Source organism: Sipha flava, unplaced genomic scaffold (assembly GCF_003268045.1).
Source record: "Sipha flava isolate LNK unplaced genomic scaffold, YSA_version1 35a_pilon_pilon, whole genome shotgun sequence".
Classification (NCBI taxonomy): domain Eukaryota; kingdom Metazoa; phylum Arthropoda; class Insecta; order Hemiptera; family Aphididae; genus Sipha; species Sipha flava.
Genome location: NW_020273058.1, coordinates 2,453,171 through 2,467,642, shown reverse-complemented (window position 1 = coordinate 2,467,642; position 14,472 = coordinate 2,453,171). Strand labels below are relative to the sequence as shown.

General features: G+C 25.0%; 1 protein-coding gene across 2 annotated transcripts; it reads left to right on the top strand.

The window, feature by feature from the left end:
* Nucleotides 1-3,053: 3,053 nt before the first annotated feature.
* LOC112687667 (rho GTPase-activating protein gacF) lies at nt 3,054-12,949 on the top strand. 2 transcript variants are annotated; one of them, XM_025560515.1, is made up of 17 exons: nt 3,054-3,187; nt 3,322-3,423; nt 4,354-4,624; nt 4,772-4,911; nt 5,608-5,692; nt 7,070-7,552; nt 7,625-7,937; nt 8,997-9,182; nt 9,327-9,587; nt 9,645-9,761; nt 9,840-9,964; nt 10,422-10,520; nt 10,624-10,767; nt 10,831-11,057; nt 11,120-11,387; nt 11,456-11,613; nt 11,690-12,949. In XM_025560515.1, exons 1-17 carry the CDS (start codon nt 3,174-3,176, stop codon nt 12,150-12,152), a joined length of 3,456 nt encoding a protein of 1,151 aa, XP_025416300.1. In that variant the 5' UTR covers nt 3,054-3,173; the 3' UTR covers nt 12,153-12,949. The 2 variants fall into 2 exon arrangements, with proteins under 2 accessions (XP_025416300.1, XP_025416301.1); XM_025560516.1 differs by lacking the exon at nt 10,422-10,520.
* The last annotated feature ends 1,523 nt before the right edge of the window (nt 12,950-14,472 follow it).

Here is a 14,472-nt window from a genome sequence, read left to right as displayed (position 1 = left end):
GATAAGTTATAACCTATATCATGAGTAGTTAGTGCCTGTATTATCGGGATTGGAGTTCTGTGATCACATATGTCAGTACTGTGGCAACATTGCAGTGTGAATCGTGAATATTATCCACTGAATAATATACGTATTTATTTAATATATTAGAACTTCTATATTTTATAAATTATTCTGTAAGATGTAATATAAAAAAAAAAACGATTAATAAATACAATAAATGAAGTAGAAGAATATAAAAATAAAATTTTTTTAAGAATGACATTTTTAAAAAAAGTATACAATTATTTGAAATAATAAATAATTAATAGAATTATAGAATTATAAGAAATATTTGACTTTATATATATATATATATATATATATATATATACAAATTTAATTATAAAGTTTAATTGAAGTTCAAAAATATGAATCCGAAAATTTAGAACCGCCTATCCATGGTGGCCCCTGGGTAACTCTAAATGGTCCTCAAACTATAATTTAGACAGTTGTGTAATAGATTTGGCGGAAACGATTGACGCCCAATAATTCAATATACACGTTATGATCAAGTCACCTAGATTTATCCGGAAAATAATATAAAAGATGATTGAGTAAGGATTAAAAAGTTGATCCCTCCCTTAGTCCGCCATTGATAAAACCAATCACTGATAACATTTATAAAGTAAACAATATTTTTTAATCATTACTAATAATTGAAAATTTGAATAATTATTAACCATAAATCATTCATTATTTTTAACGGCACGGTGAATAAACCGTCCATAATCCATAACAGCTATAACGATAAAATGTTATTTTTATATCCCCGTATATATTCGGTTACGTATATTTATACATGTATTACTTATAGGATTTTTATATAAATATTTTGTTCCGAGTTGATTTTAAACATTTTTGCCACGCTTCTCTCATTATACGATGTATTTATAATATTAAACCACAAAATAAGCTAATTTATTCTGTGAATAGATTACTTAGGGATTACGAACATCGGACTACATATGCTTGTCTTAAATGACAAATCTAATATTATATACCTAATTAATATGCGTGGTAAAAATTCTTATAAAGTATTTAATTTTAAATTATGATAGTTTATTTTTAAATTGTATTTAAAAACTTATCTCAATATTCAAGCACCCCATTTCTCCTAACAGATAAATTATGATGTTAACAAGCCAAATAGTCAATAGTCTTTAGTATAGGCGTGTCCAGACTTTTCGTAGAGAGTGCAATCCTAACCATAATAATTTTTACTAACTCAATGAGGTTGTCTGAGTATAGTTTAACCGGTCTTTCATTAAATGAGTATACTCAGAGATCATACGCAAAAAAATAAAACAATTCTAGGACATTTTCAAAGAGACCTTTTAAATACATCCATTTTGCTATTTTAACGTATCCGACAAGATATTTCATCTGGACCACCATTATATATTTAATTTGTGATAGCGATATAGGTAAATAATCACAGGATATCCGTATTATTATATTCATATACAATTAGATAAATACATAGACAATAAATAATTATGCGCATTTAAGTTGGTTTTGCAAAACCTTGGTATGGGCCTGCAGCCAGAGCCGGATTGGCCCGGCGAGTTACCGAGCAAAACTCGGTGGGCCGCGACAATTTTTGGCCTTTTAAGTTGTGAAAGGCCGCTAACAGAAAATATTAATAGTTTAAAGTTGAAAATTAGTGCACCTATTGAAATATGCGATTAAAAAAATTTGGACAAAAGCCACTAGTTAGTAAGTGGGCCGGTAACATACAGAAAACTCGGTAGGCCGAATTTGTCCAATCCGGCCTTGCTTGCAGCAGTGGCCGCTTCATCTCGCAAGGGGTGCAAGTGCATACCCTGCCACCCATAAGGACACGCCAATAGTCTTTAGCGATTATTCAGTTGTAATTAGTATCGTACTAGGTATAAACACGGACGAAACTTATAATGCCTAAATATATAGTTTAACAACATGCATTATTTTAATAGTAATTTGATACTGCGAGTTTCGATTAATCATATTATAATATTAATATTATAAGGTACTCTATTACTTTGAAAATACCTAATGTTAAAATTCTATACAAAATTTAGAAACACGATAATTTTAATTAAAAGAGTAAAATTTACAATTTTCTATAAATTATATAATTTATGATAACTTTAAAATGTACTCGTATACATATAAAATATATATTTGGTATATTTTAGATGTAATCTTTGTAAGATCTATGTAAGATTTTTTGTAAGATTATGTTGTGCATAATTGATATTTGTATAGACTCACTTAGGATAAACTTTTGTTTTAATAAAAAAAAATAATATTACAAAAGTAAGTTTTAAATGTTAACCCATTTTTATAATGGATATTAACTTTTTCCATCAGAGGATTAATGACATAACTATGACGTAAAAGTAAAAGTAAAAGTATACTATTTTATTATACAATAAAATTAAATGTATAGACAGTGATTTTATCGTATATTTTGATATTGCTGTCGGTTATTGGATCTAAATTATTATAATTGGAAATATACGTGAATGCCAGTCAGCATCGTACATGATGGTGTATTTGATAATGAGTGTCCGGTGTTATAGACGAATGCTAGACTTTATTAGTTAATTCATATAATAAAGAATATTCGAAGAACTTTCGAAATCATCGAAAATTTACAGTTTTTATTAACATCATAAGACTTTTAATTTGAAAGAAAAAAAATAATATTATGGATTTGCAAAAATGAATAAATCAATTTTACTATCTACAAAATATAACTATCTTAATAAATGACTGTCATATTATATTTCATTAAATTAATATTTTCATATAATAATAAAAGTACGTTCGTGATTTTTTAAAATTAATAAGAAGCAAGCTGAATGATAAAATTCCCGCTACAATAAATATTAAAACTCCAAAGAGGTTGTACATAGGTTAAATATATTTCTCGCAGATCAGATGATGGTTGGTACTAGATGGCCGAATTTTTTAGATATATATACATATATATATATATATATATGTATATTTAATATTATCAAAAAGTCAAAACCAAATTTTCTCTACAGGACGTTTTAGTCCTTATAACTAAAAGTTTTTCACTATGTAAATCATGAATCTGACTACAATTATAATAGGAACAGCTATTTAATCACAATAGTAAAATGACTTCGGAACGGTAAGTGTTTATTTATTTCATATTTCATAACACATATTTATAGTCATCAAAATATTAAATTTTCTATCTGATGTTCTACCCATAATTTATTTTTAATCTTAAGTACTGTTCACTATAAGAAAGTTTATTTATAGGGTGGAATGGGTTGAAATAATTGAACCCAGGACCAAAGAACATATGTATGCAAATTTAACAACTGGTGAATGTGTTTGGGATGCGCCTGTAGGAGTGCCTGTGTAAGTAATTTATATGATATTTAAACTTTTAAGATAACAACATAATTAATTAAATAGTACATTGTTTTTATGTATGATTTTTTAGTTGTTTTATAATAAAGATTTTTAGATGACCTTAAAATATGTATTTTATATTACAATTAAAAACAGTTGTCATGTTCATCATTTTTCTTAAAAATATATTTCATGTATTTAATCAATTTGATTACTATAATTAATTTAATAAGTACTTATCTTTACATTTATTAATATATAAAATTGATTCTTTAAGTTGTAAATGTAGTATAATTTTAGTAATTTTAATATATTTCAATTAATTATCAATTAAATAACAAATTAATAAAAATATTTAGAGACATATATTATCATACTGACATTGTATTATTATGTATTAATTATAATCAGTTGTTATTTTTTTTCTTTTTTTTGCTACGCATTAAACATACTCGTATATTTACTTAGAGTTTGACAAATGTATTGTTAGTATTTTCAGTTTTAATTTTAGATAACTAATCATATCAAAATTTTTTTTGTTAAATTAATATAATGATTACTTGAATTAAATATTATTTTAATACTTACATTTTTAAAGTAATTTTAAATAGTTAAAAATGCATGTAATTATTTTTTAAAATAAATTTACAATTATTCTATTATTTCATTGATATAAATTATTAATGTTAATAATATTTTTATATTTTAAATGTGTAGAACTTTAAAAATGAGATAGGATATAGGACCAATTATTTTAAAATTATTTTTCTATTTGTATAAAGACTTGATTAATTGTGGTTTTTCATTTGTATGTGTGATTCCTCCCCATTATTATCCCAGATAATCGAGGTTCTATTGTATATACTTATAAACTATTATTTTTTTTAAATACTTAAGTAAATATATTTTTATTTATACGTGATTATTATATTACAGTAAAAAGACAGATAACAATCAGTGGTGGGAACTATTTGACCCCATTACCAATCGTTTTTACTACTATAATACAGCTTCACAAAAAACGGTTTGGCATCGGCCACTTAATTCAGACATTATACCATTGGCTAAATTACAAACATTAAAACAAAATACTGAACCAGCTGTAAATGATGAAAATGATCGTAAACAGTCAAAAGAATCAGTGTCAACTCAAACACCAGGGCGTAGTAGAGTAGTGTTTCCTCTTTCGTTAAGTAATCAAACTTTGGTAAGTCATTGAAACTATAATAATTAATAACTAATAAAATTTAAGTAATGATTATTTTTATTATATTCAGTCGTTAATTAATTTAAAAAATAATTCTCTGAAATAACAAAAATAGTTCAATAATTTTGTTTTCAATTTATTTTTTAGGGTAATGTTGAAAATGTTCGTACTTTCAAACTAATGGACCCTATTGCATCAACAAAGCATTCTGTAGATTCTGAAACTCAAACTTCTCCGCTTACACCTCGTAGATCTCATCACCATCACCATCATCATCATCATCAGAAGTATGTTAATTATGATATACAAAAATATATTTTCAATTATTGATCATTTCTTATTTCACCAAATTTGTAGTAAAAACTCAAAAGGGCTATATTTTAAAATACAATAAAAAATTGACTGGGTTAGTAGAAAAAAGTCAGACAGTGACAAAACCAAAAATTTTTCAAGATAGAGATAGGTTGGTTGAAAAATTGGTTCGAAATCTTTCTAAATATTCATCTACAGTTATATACAGAATGACTTAAGAATTGAATAATCATGATACATCTTATGTTATTAAAAAAATCTATTTTTATCTTTAAAGTTATCTTTAAGTCTACATTTATTTAACAAAATATTGTTAATGTTTGAGAAATTAATTTAAAAGCTTTATTTTATTAGTATTGGAAAAGTTAAATGCATTCTACAGAATTTATTTCTTTATAAATATCACTTTATCTATTTTTTTTAAAACAAATATAGTATGCTAAAGACTGTAAATATTGATTAAATAAATATAGTATATTTAGTTTATGGTTGAATGCATTATTAAAATTATTAAATGTAACAAATTAAAATAGTTATTTAGAACTTTAATCCATCTTAGCTTATTTTAGTTCAACTATATTTTTAATTATTTAATTATTTATAATCAAATAAAATAGCTCTATATTGATAAATTATTATTTTTCTTGATTATGTATTTTACTTATATTTAGACATCAACAACAAATTAATACACCTAGTCGAGGACGACGTGGAAATCAACCTAATGTTTGGTATAATCGTACTGCTTATTCACAGGTTAGTTTTTACCAATATAAAGAAAACAACAAACTTAAGCAAATTTATATTAGTCTTATTTGTAAATATAAATAATTTATTGAAAAAAAAAATTTCAAAAAAATGGAAACAGTAAATTAATTGATATTTGTAAAATTGTTTAAATGCTACTTATGAAAATTATTTTATAAGAAAACACCTATATAAAAAAAAATATATAATAAAAAATCCATAATGTTTACAAGTACAATTTTCATTTACTTTAATATTTTAAATTATTTTTTAATGCATTTTAAATTTGAGTTTGTAATAACAGTATTATATTCTGTATTCAATTTAAAAGTAAATTTAATGGTAACTGAAGATTTTTTTTCTGTTGGCACTAACATTCACTATAATTCCCTGAATTCACTTATGTACAGTAACGGCATATTGTAATTGATAACAGCTGTTGATATCTTACAATTATAAAACTATGTAACAGATATTGCGGTCCATTATTAAATTGAATTGTGTATATTATTGTTATACAAACATTTTAGAAGATTAAAAATTGTACTAAACAGGCATTATATTTATTTGATATATCCATTAAAGAAATACACATCTAAATTTGAATATCTACATATTATAATATTAATATATTATTCATCTTTTTTTACCTTTTTTAACTTTAGTATAATATAATAAATAACAAAATAATTACCCATTATAGAAAAATGTCAAAATAACTTTATAGCAGTACTTTTAAAACACACTTTTTTAACTTTATTAAAAAATAACATGTTTCAATTATACTCTGTAACAAATATTAATTAATTTCATTGGATTAATGTGGACCAAATGTAGTTAAATTATGTCTGGTCAAAACTATTTATTTAAATTTTAAGTTTTCAGAAAAATGTCATTCTATATGTTTTATTATCAATAGCACTATGTATATATAGTTAAAATGATATTTTTATTGCTAAATACAATGCAAATTAAATTTTAAAAGAGTTTAAAAGAAAGATAAGATTATATAGTTAACAAATTATTTAATCAATAAATATTAAATAATTACAGAATTCAGGCAGTTAAAAACAATTGTATAACTGATCTGATATTAAATTTAGATGATTTGACCCTTATAATTGGATTTTTGGACAATTAAAAATTATTTAAAAAAAAAAAATAAAATTATTTTTACTACACATTTATGACTATAGTATTATTAAACAATACAAAAGTAACTTTTTTAAATATAATGAATTAATGATGTTAAAATACTTGGTATATGAAAGGTTTATATAATTTAAATATAAATATTTTTATTTCAAATTTCTATGATTAACATTTAATGTGCTTGTTTTATTAATTTGATATTTTAATAATAATTTTGATACTTTTTTTGTGTAGGATTCTGGTCGTTCAAGTGATTCAAGTTGTGTCTCTATACAGTCATCTAGTTGCAAAGATGCCTCTGTTGGTTTATCAATGTCTGCCAGCACACCATTATTTAGAAAAAAACTTTCACAGCCACCTACTCCTCAAAATAATCTTCCTATCCAACGAAGTTCTTCCAATGCTTCTCAATACCAATTGTTATTAGGCAAACAAAAAAGCTTTGATACCGATATAAGTATTGGTGGTGGTTACAGTCTTGGTCACGATAATCGTAATAACAGCTGTACTCGTCCTCGTCCACCTGTTGTACTGTCTTCCAGTTTATCTAATAGCCAGATTTGTAGGAGCCAAAGTTTTGCACAGAAGTCAATTATTACAAAAAAATCAATAGAAGCTGATGAAGAAGATTCAATGCATGAAAAATATTTAGCACCAAGTGGATTATTAGGAATGCCACCACGTCATGGGAAAAAATCTGTAGAATCCACACCTTTGGTAGTATTATATCTATTTTTAAAAATTATTGATATGTTATTTATTGTTCATTATATTATTTTATATTCTTAGAGTTCACGGAAATGGCATTCTCATTCTGACACTGGATCTCCAACAACATCTAAATCACGAGCTCCCTTAACTCCAGAATATGCAAACTTTGCAGCGCCTCCTCCCCCAGCAATTGCTCCTAGTCAATCGAGTTCAAAGTCATCTTTAACTCAATCAATAAAAACAAAAGATCTTAAAGATGCTGGACTTTCCAGTAGTGATGATGATGATTTTGAAGGAAATGGTAACTCTAGTTCAAGCGTATCAAGTAGTCCTCCAACAGCTAGTAAAATTGATCATAGACTTAGATCTGGCAACAAAACAGTAGACAACCGTAAGTTGAAATAGTATTATTTTTTTTGTAAATACATAGAATTCTTCAGTCTATTTATATTTTTCAATAAAATGTATTTAAATTGCATGTTTTTCAATTAAGACTGGAACCTGGTTTATTAATTAAAATATATTAGAATTAATTGTCTATTATATTTTACCTTTGATAAAATATTAATTAGATTTGATTCAAGAAATAAATCTTTTTATTTGAGCTAAAAAATTAAAAATCATCCTATAAGGAGCTGTAATTGTACTAAAAAATTATAAAAAAAAAAAAAATACCATTGTAAACAAGAATAATTAAACTTTTCTTTTTATATTGTTGGTTAAATATTATTCTTAAATTTTTAAATTATGATTGATTTTAATTTTACCGTGCTTTATTGCATTCTTATAACTATCTCAGATAAAATATTCTTGACGTAAATATTGATTATACAGTTTCAACTCAAATAGCGATTAGATAATTAATTTAAAAATTTTGAATTCCATTTTTTTTTAACATTTGTTAATTTATCTTGTTAACTAATTTAGGTATTTACAAATGACTAAAATTATATTTCAGATTACTTTATTGTGAAATTGTATTTAAATTTTACCTTTACTTGTTAAATTTAAAATTTTTTATGTTCTTGTACATATAGTTTCTATTATATACTTAATTCATGATCACTACTATATATCATACAAATTTGAAATCACTTTTGTTTCTCGATTTTTAACAAGAATTTTTCGCAGTACAACACCAACTTCATTACACAAATAGTTAGGTTAGTAATATTTTTTAACCAAACTATAATTTTTCATTAAATGCATTAGTTATGAATCCTAAATTTTAAGGCATTTTGGTTTTTAATTCTAATCAAAAAATTCTCAGAGTTATTTTATTTCTAAATTTTCTTTACCAGGTTCCGTCTTAAAAAATAGCAGTTGCAATATAGTTTTAAATATTATTAAAAAAAAATTTAACTATTAATAATATTTATTACAATAGTTATATATATTATTTCTTAAACTTAATTTCTTAAAATTAAAGTTAACTACTTCCATTCAATAGATTCAAAAGTGAGACCTATATCAAATCATTCAAGTTCATCTAGTCAGCGTGGTGGAGCTGTTCGAAAAAGTGTTAGTCCAGCTACTTCTGATCAAAAACAAGTCCCATTATACAGTAATTTAGATATGTTTGAAGGAAGAATTTTACCACTTCATCAATATATTTTAGAGCAAGCAAAATTATCAGGTATTATATTTTACTTAATAAATAGATAAAAAATAAATAGCTTAACAATTTAGTTATAATGGCTTACATTTATTGATCACATGCTATTTATCTTAAACAATTACTAGTATATAATTGAATAATTTATTCTTATATATATAATAGGATCATCGTATAGATTTGGAGATGTAGCTGGTCCTTTTTCTGAAGACGATGCTGAAATTGAAGATTTAATAAGTGTTATGGGCACAGCTACTGGATATGATAGTGATGAGTTTGCTGATGATGAAGGTGCAATTAGTCAGGGTGAACAATCAAGCTCTCCATCACCATCAAATACATCTTCAAGACATTATTTAAGAGATGAATTAGATTATGATCACTTGACTGCTATGAGAACATCTCAACCTCGAAGTTATAATAGTGGTAATGTCATATAGTTAAAAAAAAAATTAAATATTACTTTAATGTGTTAATTTTTAGATGCTCGTGCAAATGATTATATGGTTGAATCCAGTAGTAATCAACATTATTACAATACAGTTACAAATACTTTGGCATCTCAGAGATCAGCCAATCTAGTCACACCATCAATATCTGGTAAATTATTGCTTTATTTTGTCGATAAATAATTGATTTTTATTTAATTATATTATTTTTATTTATTCTTTTTAAAAGATCCATTTAGCAATTCTGCTCCTACTCTTCCTTTAGAAACTCAACATACATCACTTAGAAGACGTAAAGATCAACATGTTCAACCTACAGCTGCTTTGTATTCTCCAATTATGGAAAGAAATGAGGTACATACTCGTTTTATGTATTTTAGCACGTTTAAATTTAAATAAATATTTGATAATGTTTGATGGCAAACTAAGGATTTTCACTAATGGAGATTTTTATTTTTATATTAAACTAATAATAATACAATAGCTGTGCATATTTCAAATAAATGGATTGAATTGTTCTTGGGATACTCAAAGTTTAAATTATAAATTAAAGTCCAATATAGAATTAAAATTTTTATCAGTTACTTATTTAATTGAATGAAATTTATTTTTACCACTCCCTCTTGCTATATATTTAGCTAAATATTTGAATTTGAAATTTATTAAAATAATTATTAAACTTTTTAAGTACAAAAATAATTTAATATTTTGAAATATGTCATAAAGACTTGTTTAGATTAATTTTTTAATTTTAATACTTCATATTTTTTCTGCATGTTAGCTATTGCTATTTTCTTGTGTGTGCTTTTAGTTTTTGCTGGCTCGTTATGCCAACTCCAATCATGCTGTATTCCACCCATCATTATCTCAAGATACTCGATCCTGTTCACCTGCCTATTACTACGAACAGGTTTATACTTGCTTTTTGCAATTGCTATTAGAATATTGTGGAAAATGTTCTTTATTTTTATTATTATTATTACTTTATTTATATAACTCAACTATATTTACAGAGTTCCAGAACTTTGTTGAATCGTGATAAAAAAACAACATCTGAAAGTGATATTGAAAAGTATGCCCAGGATAATTTAAATATACATAAAAAGGGTATATTCCGGAAAAAATTTTCTGTTAGGGATATGCTTTCATGGTCCAAGGTAAACAATTAAATAATATCATTAAATATATTATCTTATTTAAATTCGCTAATATTTATTAAGGATCCAATTCGTAAACCTATGTTGGTGCTGTCTGACAAAGCTTTAAAAAAAGAAGCTTGTGATTTATTTAAATTGGTTCAAACTTATATGAGTGATCGCAAAGCAAAATTAGGCATGACTTTAAACAGTGTAGCTTTAGAAATATGTATGACTGGTTTTATGAAACCTACTCTTAGAGATGAATTATACATACAAATATGTAGACAAACAACAGAAAATCCTAGAAAGTAAGATTACAAATGTATTTAATTTAATACAAATCTTTATTTTATATTTAATTATTTTTTAGAGAAAGTTTACGTCGCGGGTGGGAACTTTTGGCTATTTGCTTATCATTTTTTCCACCTTCTCCTAAATTGCAAAAATACTTGGAAAGTTACATGGAAAGACATAGAGATCCTGGCTTAGATAGTTACGCAACTGAAGTTGGACGATGGCCTGTTCATGTACAAGTAAGCCATTATGCCAGTGTAGCCACTAAAAGGTTACATCGAATGGGAGTTGATGGAAAAAAAGCAGTACGTAGACCCACACTAGAAGATATTGAACAAGCCAGAGTGAGATTAATAATTTTATAATTAATATATCAAACTTATTTTTGTTTATCATATTATTTCATATTTAGATGCAAATATTTAGACCTAGTCTTTTTGGAAATACAATCAATGAAGTTATTGATCTTCAAAAGGAACGTTTTCCTCACTACAAATTACCTTGGGTACAAACTACTTTGTCTGAATTAGTGTTAAGACATCGTGGTGATCAAACTGAGGGAATATTTAGGTACTTTGAAAAATAAATTATATATTTTTTTATAACTATTTACAATATTAATTTATAATATACAAATATTTAATAGAGTACCGGCTGATATGGATGAAGTTATGGCTCTTAAAAGTCGTTTAGATGTGTGGGAAGTTCCTAGTTCTGAGGAGTTAACCGATGCTCATACTCCTGCATCTTTATTAAAACTATGGTATCGTGAATTATATGAACCACTTGTACCTGATCATATGTATGCTGAATGTATTTCTGCACATCAAGATGCTCGCCGTGCTATTGCTATTGTTCATCGATTACCACCGATAAACAAAGCTGTTTTGGCATATCTTATTCACTTCCTACAACTTTTTACCAAACCAGAAGTTGTTCATGTTACCAAAATGGATGCTAGTAATTTAGCCATGGTTATGGCTCCTAATTGTTTACGTTGTACATCAATCGATCCTCGCGTAATATTTGACAACGCTCGTAAAGAGATGGCATTCATGCGTTTGTTGATTTTACATTTTGACGCGTCCTTTATGGAAGGCGTGTTTTAAACAGATCTGTTTTGTTTATTAACTAACTCTTGAAACTATTGTAGTTTCAAAACTACACAAACCAAAGGTTACTATTATGACAGCTTAATTGCACATTAAAATTTAATTATTTTTAAGCTTATATTATTTATTAACATTAATAAATACATTTTTATGACTTCAAATGACATTAATTTGGTAGTCTAGATAAGTAATATGATATAAATTATGTTCAAAATTTTACTTAAATAAATCCTAATTACTTAAATGATATTCCCTCCCACTGCCTGTATGTTGTTTTATTATTATATATATATTTTTTTTTATAGCTTATTTATACTATACCATGTTTTTTTTAACTTTTATTTTGCTATAACCATTATAGTAATAAACAGTATTAGACTATTTAAAAGTTTACTACTAAAATGTTTAAAATAGTCAACTGGTTTAGAAAAATAAATTGTATACAAATAAATACATTATAACTATACATAGTAATGTTTTAAATTTTTTAAATATCCAATAACAGAATTTTTTATTGTTAAGTTTCATAAAGCTTAATAACTAATAGAAATTGTTTTTCTATGCTATTGTATAAGATTAGAATTCATGTTATTTTACTTTACAAAAATACTTTACCTGGGATAAGGTAAACAAGGGATCTTTTATTATTATTTGTTAGTCTCAATGCATTTATTTTAAGTTCAGTTGTACCGAACAGCAGAACAATGTTGTCATTTTAATTTTTATACACTTTATTCTTTCTTAATTTCTTTGTGGTGTTATTGTATGAATAATAAAAGTTGGAATTGTTTATAAATGTTTTCCTTTATTAATTATAAAATAATGTTCTAATAAAAAGTGTTTGTTGGTTTTAGAATTAATTTAGTTATTTAAAAAAATATTTAAGAAAATGTTTGAATAAAACTGCTTGAAAACAAAATGTTTGATTCAATTTTGCTATGGTATTATTATCATTAGAATTAATTTTAAAAATCATTCAATTAAAATGCAATTTACATGAAAATGTTTCAATTTTTCTTACAGTTGAAAATATTAGTACAACAAAAATGTAAAACTAATTTATCCTCTAATATACTCATGTAACAAATAAATTTTGATGCAAATAGTTGCTAGTAGCTCTATACATCATAAATTAATTAATGCTTTATTAAATAATATGTTGTTTGGAAGTTCATAAAATTGTAAGGATTTGTGGAGATTATAATCGCACAAGAATAAGAATTTTGTGTCTATTGTGAAAAATTAAGTAATTTTCACAATATCCAAGTAAATTGTATAACTTAAATATATATGATAAGCATAAGCTTTTTACAAGTGTGTATTAATTCATACAGATATCCTTTCTTATATATTTTTTATACAGTTCTTTGATAAAGGAACTAATTCAGATATTTAATTTTGTTAAAAAGGAACTAAATCTTTCAATTTCTAGTATGAAGAAGAAACGATCTTATTCCTTCCCTTGTTCTTAAATAAGGAATGTATTTGTTTCTTGATAGTTTTAAAATTGAATTAGTGTATATTTGAACAGGGTTCTAGCCTTTAATAATATGGTACTGATAAGCAACTGTGACTGACTTAACATCTAGTAAGTATTGTCAATTTTATTTTTAATAGCTCTTGATGTATAAAAAATGTTTAAAAATAAAGTAAGCTGCGCATATTTGGGATGTAATTCTACACATCATACCAAATCAATTGCTGAAAAATAATCATTAATATCTGATCAAATCAGTAACGTTTCTAAAGAAAAGTTATATAAAATGTTCTCTTAATTTAAAAAAAATATAATTGTCTTTATTTAAGAATAAAGGAACAATATAAAAGTTATTTCCCTAAAAATTTATGAAATTCCAATATGTTCTTTTGTATGGAAAAAAAATTACATTCCAGACGAGTTATTTTCAAGCATTATTTAATATGTATGAAACGAGATTTGACACTAATGTCATTACCCCCTTTATCTCCTACATATTGTGCAGTAAGGTAGAGAATAGTTTAGAAAAATTCATTTTGATTGGGGAGTGGAGGATACTGGTAATGGTTTATTTTTTTAGGACAATGGTTTCATTCGGAAACCAGTGACTGTGATTAAACACAGCTTCTAGTATTAACTACTTGGCCAAAAGATCATCAATTTCATATGTATGAATGGTTCATTAATTATTTATAATATATATATATATATATATATATATATGATTTTTCATTATTTATAGTTCAATTCAAGTTATCAAAAATATACCAAATAATTTAAATAAAAATCAACAAAATTGTATAAATTAGTACTTTATCTATTTTTTTTTTTTTTAACACT

Bases quoted from the DNA above. Each gene is read 5' to 3' on its own strand.
- LOC112687667 (XM_025560515.1), top strand. The intron at 4,625-4,771 runs GTAAGTCATTGA...TTTATTTTTTAG, and splicing joins CGTTAAGTAATCAAACTTTG to GGTAATGTTGAAAATGTTCG. The intron at 5,693-7,069 runs GTTAGTTTTTAC...TTTTTTGTGTAG, and splicing joins ATCGTACTGCTTATTCACAG to GATTCTGGTCGTTCAAGTGA.